This window comes from Balearica regulorum, chromosome 2, assembly GCF_011004875.1.
Source record: "Balearica regulorum gibbericeps isolate bBalReg1 chromosome 2, bBalReg1.pri, whole genome shotgun sequence".
NCBI classification, from domain to species: Eukaryota; Metazoa; Chordata; class Aves; order Gruiformes; family Gruidae; genus Balearica; species Balearica regulorum.
Genome location: NC_046185.1, coordinates 133,440,188 through 133,452,383, shown reverse-complemented (window position 1 = coordinate 133,452,383; position 12,196 = coordinate 133,440,188). Strand labels below are relative to the sequence as shown.

Sequence of the window (12,196 nt, the reverse complement as noted above, 5' to 3'; positions counted from 1 at the left end):
CCAGTTAGGAATGATAAGTGCATGTGATAGGCATGAAGGCACGGAGCCCAGACTTCATTAAGGTAGTTTTTATATTTTGAAAAGCAATATTAAAAAACACTGGAAAATGCAAGATAAATGTAACAGTTGCTTCTACAAGTTTTAACCTTGTATTGCTTGGCCATTTTGACATATAAATTATTGCTTACTATCTCTCATAAATACACGACACAATAATATGTACAGAGGCAGACAAGCATGGAATATGAAAAGAAAAACATTAGCAACATTGATTCTGGTAAATCAGATTATTTCATACATACCAGGTCTCATAATGGTGGATAACTACTAGCTGTAGTCCCTGAGAAGTTAGGTAAATACCTTGATTTGGGCTTTTCAATTTTATTACTTTTAATGCAAGCTGACAGCATTATGCCACTCAGAGAGAATGAACAGGCAGGTGTTCTCACCTCAGCTCATTGACTTCATCCCAGTATTTCTTAACAGTGTAATAAGATGACAATAAATAGGCTATGCAAATAAATATTACTCTGCTAAAATGTTTAGTATTTACATCTTTCTTTGTAATTTTACAGCAGCATGTATCTTATTATTTCTCATAACACTTTTTTTTTTTGCCACTGTCATGCAACTGCGATTTATTTCTGAGACGGGGCTGGAATCAAAAAGATATGTCATAGAAGCATTGAAATTTGGTGCAGCAAAATCCCACATCAAAGAGATACAGTGACCCAGCTTTTTCCTTTGTTTTGCCTAATTACTCCACCTAGCTACTAAAGAAAATATGCAGAGTATTTAACCCCAGGTGTGATTGTGAAAAACTGAACTTAAAGATTCATGGATTTTATCCTATGTAACATAATTGCGCTATTGAAGGATCTAAAAATAACACAGTATCACCAGTGCTGGACCCCATCAGAGGTTGTCTAGTGTCCCCCCTCCCTTTCGCAGGGTTTATTGCTAGTTCTCCTCCCAACCACCACACCTTCAAACTGCTTGCCAGTCTGCAGCCCAGCTCTGCGATGCTTCAGCTGTTGAACAAAGACTCTGAAGGGCCTTTTTTTATTAGACAGATTAACTACAGATTTGGACTGTTTGCCTTTCCTTTATGCTAAGTAATAATATTTGCATTTTCAATGTGAAATTGATGCATCCAGGCTGGCCTCTCAGACCTAATTATCCTCAGATCCTAATAATACAGGCCACCATGAAAACTAGTTTGCAAAGTTTGAAACAGTAGTCTAATTAGCCACAACACAGGTAATGAGGTTAATGGTGGCTATACACCTTCAAACTGAGTTTATGCTAGCTGCAAGGGGTACACAACACCTGATTTAGTATGAAGTTACAGTGGTGCAGATAGCCAATACCTCAGCTGGCTCAAACACACAAAATTAACCCATCAATTTACTTCAACCAGTCTGAATTGGCAGAGTGAGGAGCCTTCAAGGTGGCTTTGGCACCCTTTCAAATCAAAGCCTGAGCATAGAGTCATCTTTCTACTTCTTTTTTTTTTTTTCTTCCCTTTTTACATTTCCTTGTCTTTTATTCTTCTCCGGCGCTGCTGCTGCTTCATCAGCAGTAAGTACCAAAACTATCACAGAGCCAAATGCAGTGAACTGAGAAACAGGCCCGCTTTCTCACCTTCTCATGCTCCCTCTCCCACAGATCTCAAGAGGACAACTTGTGGAGTAGAGCATTGCACCACATGAGCTAAAGCAGGCAGGCTGGTCTACACACAGGCTCCTAAAAATAATGCCACAGGAAAAAAGATTTCACAAGGGGGAGCTCAAAAACCAGCAAAGCACCCAGGTAATGTGTCTAGGGTGGGGATTCGGGGAGTGCTGCAACCAGAGGAAGAACTGCAGTAACACAAGCAGCAAATTGTGTCTGGTTTGTGTCCTTACACTGCATGAAGGAGTCCACCGCAGGTAGTAGCCTCATCTGAACAGTTTTGGTCTGTTTGCACAAAAGAGTTATTTACAATATGTGCAGTCACATCTACAGAAGAACATAGGAAATTTTTACTCCATGGCCAGCAAGAGTTTATTTTTTTTTTCTTTTTACTGGGTAAAAAGAAGATATTTTTTTCTAAAAAAAAAAAAAATCATATAGTATTTGATAATAACAAAGTACAAGCAAATACATTTCTGAAACATCTGTTTCCTTTACAATAGATCTATACAATATTTCACAGATGGGAAAACCGAATGCATTCTACAGATTCTCCCACAGACTACTTGTTAAAGCTGTTTTTTTTTTTAAATCCCTTTAAACCAGAGATAACACAATGATGAAAAGCATGCTACTTCAGTATTCCCATATTTCAGTAAAGGAGCATTTTCTTGGAAGTCTTCCTCACGTGGAAAACATACAATAGAGATGGGCAAGCAATGCAATGTATCCTCCCTGCTCTGCAAAGGGACTGGAACTGTGAGTCAGTGTACAAACACGTGCCAGACTGCATGGCACGCTGCACATTGCCTGTGGCATTCACTAGATTATTTCAGGGCAACTTCTTAGCACTGAAAAACAGAGCTACGGTGAGGATGGTGCTTAGATGTAGGTCAACTGTAGACAAGACTTTAGAAATGCTGCCTCAGTACATGCCCAGAAGTAGTACTTTTAGCTACATGAAAATTGGCTAGGGGAGGGGTGTGAGAGGAACAGAAGCAGTAAAGGGACCCTGATGCTGAGAGCCCGGTGTGTATGCAGGTAATTACACTGGTACCCTGTAAGGTGTACCCTTTTGTTCTTTAAAAACTGGGAGCGTGTGCAAGTTAGGTGAAATTTTACCTGCTGAAAGAGTATTTCCAGGAGGTGAGTCAGGAATGTAGGTGTATCTAGGCATTGCCTCTGAATAGACACCAAGGAGGCTGTAATCCAAGCAGAAAACAAAGCTCCTGCTATAATTATTTATAACACGTTAACTGCAGGAGCTGGTACTGTATCTGAGATAACTGAAAAGGAAGAAAATAACACATTTTCAGTGTACAAACAGTTGTGTCCATAAACTGCAACCAAAGTGGATTGGCTCTTACAGTGTGTTTTAGAAAGCAGATTTAGGGGCCATAACAGTGTGAACTGTTTACTGCTGACCTCCACATCACGACGCACTCTCGAGTTTCATCTGGTGCGCTTTTTATATTCCCATTCTCGGTTGTCCGCACTTATCTCAAATAAGATGCTCCAGTGGACTCAGGGGAGCTGCAGGGATTACACACTATTTTTGGCAACAATACTTTGGCAGCCTTGAATTAGTGTGGTACATACTGTGGCAAACTGAGAATCAATCCCCTTGCGGCATGTCGCTTGCTGAAATGTTTTGCTGCTGTGACACGATATTTCCTTTCATTCTAATACTGGCAGAATCTGCATTGAAAGCTACACTGGACCAAACAATACTTTCACAGAAACCAAGCTCCTGAGCTCAAAGGATGCTGCTGCTCCACTCCCTCCCGTCCCGGTGACCAGCGGGGATGGCACCAAGCTTGCCCTGCGACTCTGTGAGCAGCTCCTTTGCTGGCCCTTGCCTGATTTTCCTGCGCATGTTGTGTGAGCTACTGATAAAACTCAGTAAACTGTTCTTATACAGGGAAGCAACATGCTTGGCATAAACATTCACTTAATTCAAAGTGCTGCAGTTACAAGCTTATATGAAGCTGTGTATGCTCACACTCGCGGCTCTATCCTGTGAGAAAGCTCAAACAGAGCTTGCTGGTTGTCAATGACGTGCAGGTGATGGACATATGGCTTCAGCTCATGATGCTCTTTCGAAGGAACTTCATTGCCTGCAAGACAGGAGAAAGGGAGTGGATCAGAAAGCCGTGCCTTGCCTGCTTCTCTGTCCTGTGTGTTACAAAGTCCCTGGTGTGCCAACCTGTCGGGTGCTAGACAGTCACAAAAAAGACAGCCAGTGATACAAAGGACTTGCTGTTTAAGTGCAATGCATGAGGTAACAGCTAGATACAGAAAAGAAAGAAAGAAGCAGGCGATGCTGGGCAGCCAGCATGCACAAAGGAGGGACAAGTGGACGGCAAGAAGCTGACTCCTCCCAAGCAGATTTACTCCTGCTGGCACTCCAGGCAGTCCGTCCCCTGTGAGGGTGGTTCAAGGTTTCCTTTGCGCAGCTCTGGCAGCACAACGGGACCTTGCGCAGGGGTGGGCGACCCAGCCTGTAACTTTTAAACAACCTTAAGACAAGTACACAAGACAGCAGGCCCTAGATAATTTCCTTTGGAGCAGGTGAAAGGTGACAGTGCAGCAGACAGACACGAAAGCTCTTCAAAGCTGCTCTGACAGGCCCCCACGTTTTGATCCATTATGCTTTTGATTTCTGATCTAGTAACAGAGCCGAGAGTCATGCTGTCATTTCATGGGAGTTTACATGGCAAGAGGAATTAGCTGCGTAACAGACAAATTGAAGGGTGGCTTGAATAGCAGATGTTTTCTGTTACAAGCTTTATGCCCGACCTTGGTGTGTGGGAACTCGCCGCCTGTGAAACCAGACAGAAGTGGAAAAGGCAAAGCTAAGCCCATGGCCACGAGCCCCATCAAGACAGGCAGAGAAAGCCACGAGATATGTTTCCCACATGTTGCTGACTGCTGACAAATGAGCGAAGGTTGGAGAGCTCCATTCTAGTCCATGTCCTTAAGGAATTTTTAATGACATTACCATAAATTAAAAAAGAAAAACCCCTCAAAATTCCCCGAACCAATCAGCTTAACTCGCACGCTCCCTCCCTCTCCTTTGTTTCATCATCATCCTTTTCTCCACGCTCCCCAGCTACACGAGCAGCTCTCCAGGAACCGACCATCCCACTCGTTTCTAAAGGGCGCCGTACGACGTCAGTAATGTGGGAGGTCGATGCAGCCAGTTCTGCGTGCGGCTGCTCACGGGGCTCCCGGGCAGCTATTTTTAGGAGCTATTTCTGAGCAGCTATCTAACTTGAGAAATGTGGGAGAGAACAGGACAACGTGATAAATTTGTGTCTGGATACAGAGATGACCTTTTTGTTCTGAGGGAACAGAATCCCAGCAGCTGTGCTGAACGTACTGAAAAACATTTGTATTTCTCATTAACACCTGAAATGACAAAAGCTTGTTATTTTCTCAGGCTGCTTTTCCTGGGTTTGGAAATGCTATTATTTGTTTTCAGGACTTAGGATATAAAAGTATTATTACCATTAAAAAGGCACTTCAGTCTTCCTTGGAACCTGACCAGTTTCTAATCCAGAAAGACTTTGGCCTGCAAGCTTAATACACGATACAGCTCATAAACAAAAATAATATTTCTTGCTTAGTTTTGTTTGAATTCTTTCCTACAGTGAGACGCCTGCTGCTCTCAGGTCAATCTGGGAATTGATGCAGTAGAGAGATTCACATTCCTGAGAGCAAAATAAGCCCACTAGAAAAGGAAACTGTCCATAAAGTCTCAATAAATATTCAGTGAATTCATTTCATGCCTAAACGAATTTAAGAAAAAAAAGAAGTGCCTACAGGGATGTCTGTATAAGCTGCTTTTTAAATGCCAGCTTCACAATAAATCAAGTCTGTGGTAAAATAAAATAACAATCACGTACTTCAAACTACCAGATTATATGATAAATCTCAGGTATTAACCTTGGATTTATGTTGCAACACTTACAAAACCACTTGGAAAAAAAAAAGGCAAAAACAAGATGAAAGATTTGCAGAGAAGCTGCAAAAAAAATTCACATCGTTAAAAGGATCCAATGCTACATTTTATAATGCCAAATAAGAGACATTCTAACGTATAGAGGCATGGTTTGGATTAATCAATATTTCCTTTAGTATCTAGTTTAACAGAATAAAAACAAAAGGCACATCCCTCCCTCTCCCTCTGTCATACATATACAAATCTATATATCTCAAAATGACACAAGAACCATAATACTGAGCAGCCTTTGTTTTAAAAAAAAGATTGTACATACATATGGTAATTCTACAGAACAAATCTTCAGCAAAGATCTTAACAGTACCTATCATTCTACAAGGTACATGTATTTATACACAAAATAATAATAATAATTACAATTATTATTCTTTTCGTCAGAGTCCATGCTGACAGCTGCTGAAAATTCAGCTGGAAAAAAGAAATGATTCAAACTTCTTTTCCCAAGGCTGAAGCAGTTCTGAACATCTCTTTGGAAAAAAGGTTTTAATAGCCTCAATAAATGACATGTTTAGTGGGTTTGGCTTAAAAACTAACCACTTCCTAAAGGAGTGGTGTGTTTTTCCCCTTTCTGTGTTTAACCTCTCTGCAGAGAATGCTGAGAAAGAGAAAAACAAGGTTCCTCCTCTGCAAGCAAAAGAACAAAGCGAGCTGGGGTCTTCTGTCCTTCTTAAGGTTGGATTCTCTGGTGGCTAATAAGGTAGAAACACACATAAAAAAGTCTTTTGTGCAGCTGAGGCACTTGTGACCATTCCCATCAGTGTAGATCCTCCCATGTCTAAAGCAGGCAGAGCTCTATTAGCAGGCTTCCCCTAGCAGAGGTCCTAAGACAAACCCCTCTTTTCTACCTCATCAACTACTTTCCCAAAACCCACAGGATCTTACCATCTTCAAGACTTCTACCATTTTGTGAAATATCCTAAAGAACCCAAACTAAGCAAACAATTGCTCTTGGTGAAAAGCCAAGTGAAAAGCTGTGGTGATGAATACCATATTTTAGCTACTGGAAGCCAAGACAGCTGTGAATCCATTACCAAAACACACAGACTAACGGGAGACCGAGGTAACTCCGTTATAGCTGGGAAAGTGAGAAACAGCAGCGTACATCAGAGGCCTCCATTATTAAGTGCAGCTGGCACAGATCTTACCCAGTATTTCAAAGAGGTGATAATTTGTGTGGGAAAGTGATTTATAAAAAATTTGGAAGCTGTTCCTACAAATATTTTGTAAAGTAAAACTTCATCCAACTGTGGTTTCTGCTATGTTGACTTTCCAACAATGGTGCCCCCCTTTTGCCAACTGGTTAAATAACTATCGATCCCATTTTGGTGCTGTAGTAAACCTGAGCAAGCGGAAAGAAAGCAGAAAAAAAAAATCTCAAGGCTGTACAAAGGCAAAGTAGCAGATTTTGTATACTCACCAAACTGGTTATTTCTGCAATGTCTTAACGACCGAACAGTATCTGCAATCATGTGCTGCAAAGATAAGATATAAAAGATCAGTGCAAAAATCTGAGATGGATTCTGTCATTAGAAAAGCCAGAAGAATCTACTTGCCCTACATTGTACAGCAAAAAGCAACTGCAGTAAGGTAGAAAATAAAGCAAGAGAGACTTCGTTCCTTGTCTTAGTGATAATATATGATAAAACAGGGTTAGCCTAGAAGGTCCTTATTGATATCATACAGATTAAATGAGAACAACTCCATAAGAGCCCACAGAAAGTGGTAATGAAAAATAGCCAAACAATTGCTTATTTTTGTTCCTCTGACTTTTATTAAACTGAAAGCCTACAGCAGGAAGTCCTGTGGCCTGGGTGGGTGCTTCTGGGTTCAACCCCCACCTTTAGTGCATTATTCAGGGGATTCGGTAGTCTACAACCTCTCCTTCTGTTACCATGTGTTGTCTAATTAGACTATAAGCCCCTTTGTGGCACAGACTATACCGTAACATATACTTGTACAATGCCTAGCACAATCAGGCACTGGTACCAGCTAGGCAGGTTTCTGCAATATAATAACCAACACAGAAAAAATAGCCCATAGCCTAAATGCTGCAGAGCAAGCACCCTCACATCTCCGCAGACACGTACTAAATAAGACTATACTGTAGGTATACTATTTTTAAAAAAAGTTGGTGCTAACAGGAGTATTGGATGTTCACTTACATTAAGCAGAGGAAATAAAAGGTTTAAGTTTGGTTTCTCATTCAGGCTCAGGTCTTCAACTTATGAAAACTGGAATTGCTCACTATAAATCAGTGGAGTGTGTTCATTTTCACTAGATATTGCCCATAAAGTTCTTGAGGCATTATGGTTTTTTTTCTTTATTTGACTGCTTCTGTGGCAACCCTTCACCAAATCTAGTAACTAATTTAAACAAATTGCAGTTAGCAGGAATGATATAATAGATCATGCAAACAGCTGCTCTTCTCACATCTCCCTCAAAAATAATTAGAGGAAGACAGGATTAACTGTCTTGAGCAGAGTATGTTTAAGATCAAAATGATGCACAACAGCTCATCTCTCGACACCCTGGGAGTGGCTTACAAGGCTCCTCTACAGAAAAGCTTATCACAAGAGCACATTTAACGGAAACGTCATATTCCCTTCATCAGTGAATCAAAATCATTTCTCTTGTTACCCGCTGTGCTTCATTTGCCATGAAATCATGCAATCTCTTGTGCTGATGTCCTTGCACTGATTATAATGAAGTTCTAATGAGATGATCTGGATTTCATGATTGGGAGAGCTACAACTTCCACCAGTGCTGCTGCTGATACTATTTGCGTTTGGCTTTTAGAAGTAAGAGAGACCCCACTATCACACACGCTGTCATTCTTTGCTGTTTCTCCCTTGAATCAGTGAGTGTGAGGGTCCATCCCAAGACCGGCTTCTGAAGGTGATGCTCTGGTAATGGAAGAACCTCTTTGGTGTAACACTCTCTTAAAGCAGAATCTCAAATCTCCTGGCTTTAGTAGCCTAATTAGGCATTTCTCTCCGTCCATTTTCAGCTCTCTGGGATCCAATTGTAATACAAAAAATCAGCCAATTCATCTGCAAAGCAAATGCTATTTCCTGACTGTTTAAACAGGTATGCTTGCATACTGTTAGTGTGATGAGTAACTCACATTTCTTGTGGCCTTTCAGCCTACCAGCTACCTTGGATCATTAGCACTCCTTTAACTGATGACAGCAAAAACTCAGGTTTGAGAGTTGCATGGCTATTTGGGGGGCGGGAGCTAAGAATCTTCAGCTGCACGTACACAGTCCTTACAGCTGAAGGCACTAGGTAAGAAGGTATTATCTAAAATGGTAATGGCCATTGACCTGTATTAGAGTTTGCTGGAGTGTGGCTAAGACATGTCATTGCTAAGATATGGGTGATGGCTGACTGGAGAAAAAAACCTGAAGCACCCACATTTCAGTAAAGCAGCTCAGTAAATACCATGGAAATACCTTGAGATGCAACAGTATAAGACCGTATTTTCATTTATTGCTTCAGATTTAGTTGAGGCAGTGGGCACGGTACTAAGTATCGATGTAACACTATTCTACACTAGAATTTAGCCAACATGGAGTTAAACAAACCACTGCAATCCCTTCAACTTTTGCTAAAACTAGGTAACATTCCTAAGACAAAAGATTGTTTCATTTTCTTCTGTTTGCAAATTCCCTTCTTTATATTTTGAATTAACTTTGTCTTTGCTGCAATCACGTCATGTCAAATCAAGTTCAGTCACGGTAGGATTCTTGAGGCCACGATGGTCTAAGAATGTAAAAGAAGCAGGGATTGTAGGGAGAGAGAATATATCTTATTAAACCAACTGACATAGTTGGAAAAAACAATGGTTCAGACTGACAAGTCCTTCTTCAGGTGAGATGTTTAATGCAGAAATTAAATGGAGATTCAAGGAACCATCTTTGCTTTGAAATTCATAAGTAGAAATTCTACGCATTTATGACAGTAAGTTCCTTCCCCAAAGCATTCCCCCCTGCTATGGTAGAGTACTCCTTTTCTTCTTTTTCCGCAACAGCAAATTTTCAGGTGAGATTCAGTGGCTTGAACCAAACCAAGCAGGAGTCAATGTCAATCCTAATTTCTCTCAGCGGAGGCCAGGAAGTGCTCAGCACAGTATAGAACACCAAGGAAGACATTCTTCCTTGGGACAAAGCCCTTATAATTAGAAAAGAAATGTGAACTGATGTATACCAGATCACCTGTGATGCATCTTGTTAGTAAGCTCATGCCCATTGACTAAATACCTCAGCATGCAAATGAACCAGTGTAACACGTGTACTGCCTGAGCTTCCATACACTCGTATTTAAATCTCCCCTAAGCCCTCACTTCCTAAGCTTGCACTATTGCCTGCATTCATATGTACACAGAGCTCTGTGAGACAGCAGGTTCCTGAGGGCGTGATCTGACTAATAATTTGGAGGAGGTGTCAGTTTGAACAACCCTCACCCCACCACCATCACCTCAGATTGTCCCCCTCTGCCATTTAAAAATGCCCATTATCCATTTGCATGGAAAAGGTGAAATCCTGGCTTGCTGAAGTCAATTAGCAAAGCTCCCACAGCCTCTGGAGACACAACGGTGACAGAAAGAAGAGGGAATCTTACCCAGCAAGCCCAGCATACATTAAACATATACATGATTAAACAACAAACAAACTAACAAGGTCTGGCTAAGACTGGAACAAGAATCAGAACCTACATGTTCACTAAATAAATATATGGGCCAGTGGGGGGATTTTAGTAACAATTATTGTGCATCGAAGGCTAGTTTAATTTACATGTTAATTGGATGTACTTCCAAGAGGCAATGAAGAAGAACATGCTAATGAGTTTTATGCAAACACCTAAAGGTCAAACAGTTAATGGACCTGGGACAAGAAGACCTTTCATTAAATGCAAATCAGTGTTCTTGTAAACTCTGCAACAAGAAAAGGTACAGAAATCAAATAGAAAACACAAAAAAAAAGGAGCTCAGGTTCAAAAGTCAAAATCTACATCTGCTTGCAAGTTGAAAGACAACGTACATTATGATAGGATGTGAAAATAAGTTCAACATCTGGTTCATGAATAACTCTATGGTTGCATGCTCATTCTCAAACAAGTGTAAACACATGGAGAAAATAGTTGGGAACAATTCACCAGGCACCATCTGGACTACCAATCCCGTGGCACATCTAGAGCCATTGGCAAGAACATTTTGGTTTCTTGATCAAATGCTCTGGACCAACAACAACAACAACAAATAATAATCAAAGTCTCTCCACTCCACCACTGTTCAGATATATAAACTGTGGCTTTCAGTACTACCAAAATGTTATCAACAAAGAAATGAAATATGCAAATTGGAGAAATCTAATGAGTAATATCATGCCAGAGTAGATGTCACATGATGTCTAGAGTAATGTGGCCAAAGAGACAATGTCAGTTAGTGCCCCTCTATGTAAAAGTTAGTATAGTGGTATTTACCGTCAGTTTAATTCATATTTCAGGCATTATTTTCTTCATCACCTAACCTAGATCAAAAATTTTACTTTCATTTAAGATGTCTGGAATTAGCATACCAGTGGCAAGTGATAAACTAGAGAAACCTTTTCCTTAGTGCCTTGATAAAAAAAAAAAGGAAACGTAATTCAGAGAAAACTGAAGCAAGAGAAATTAACTGAAGAGAAATAGTCCACGAGGCAGTGCAAAGGAGAGAAAACTGAGTGGCCTGTGTGGCACTGATGCTGGCCATCACTGGCTTAGCCATTTTACACAGAATTGGGGGAGAAAGGAGTGAGAAGAGAGAGGGGCAGAGGAAAGGGGAAGGGGAGATAAACTGTTGGCTGTTTTATCCTGTTTGCTCTTTTTTACCCCTGTTTAACTTCTTCCCAATTCAGTCAGAAGAAAACCTTTTAGTCTTACAAGATAAGGAGGGGAAAGGGAAGAAGAGAATATGAATCTCTTCGAAAAACAGGAAAGACAAAATTAGCTTACCAGCTTTTCAAAATTAACAAGGTTATCCAGAAAGGTTTTATTTCCTTCGTGGATGAATGTTACATCTGAAAAAAAAAATAAAGGAAAGAGAATTATTTTTCATGGCTCTGTTTATTGTTTAATATAAAGAAGTAAAATGACTAAACAGCAACAAAAAAGAAAAAAAAAAAGAGGAAAACATCCAATTAAGAACTGACACAATACCTTTGGACAAGGGAACAAAAGCCTGGTATAATAACATGCAGAGATTATCAAATAGCAACACAATGTAAACATCGTAGGAGGAGGATTTTCAAGCAGGAGCAGAGATTCCTTTTTAAACCTGGTCTGTGTCACTTCTGGGGTGCATATATATCATACAGAAGATGCCTGGGAGCAGGCAGGGGCATCCAGAGGGATGGCCCTTCATGGCACACCTGCTCTCCCCACCCTGCGGCATCAAACGGGCAACGCTGCCCGTGGCTGTGCCCAGGCTGGGGCTGGCCGGTCCCCGAGCCCAGAGCTCCG

The 12,196-nt window shown here is 40.8% G+C and overlaps 1 protein-coding gene across 2 annotated transcripts in view; it reads right to left on the bottom strand.

The window, feature by feature from the left end:
- Positions 1 to 2,021: 2,021 nt before the first annotated feature.
- The window catches only part of RAPGEF5 (Rap guanine nucleotide exchange factor 5), a 161,076-nt gene continuing 150,901 nt past the window's right edge, over positions 2,022 to 12,196 (bottom strand). For both annotated transcript variants that reach the window (XM_075746030.1, XM_075746028.1), the window contains 3 exons: positions 11,690 to 11,754; positions 7,116 to 7,170; positions 2,022 to 3,791 (listed from right to left, as the gene is read on the bottom strand). In XM_075746030.1, the coding sequence (XP_075602145.1) occupies positions 3,673 to 3,791; positions 7,116 to 7,170; positions 11,690 to 11,754 (239 nt within the window). In that variant the 3' untranslated portion in view covers positions 2,022 to 3,672. The remainder of the gene's footprint in view (positions 3,792 to 7,115; positions 7,171 to 11,689; positions 11,755 to 12,196) is intronic.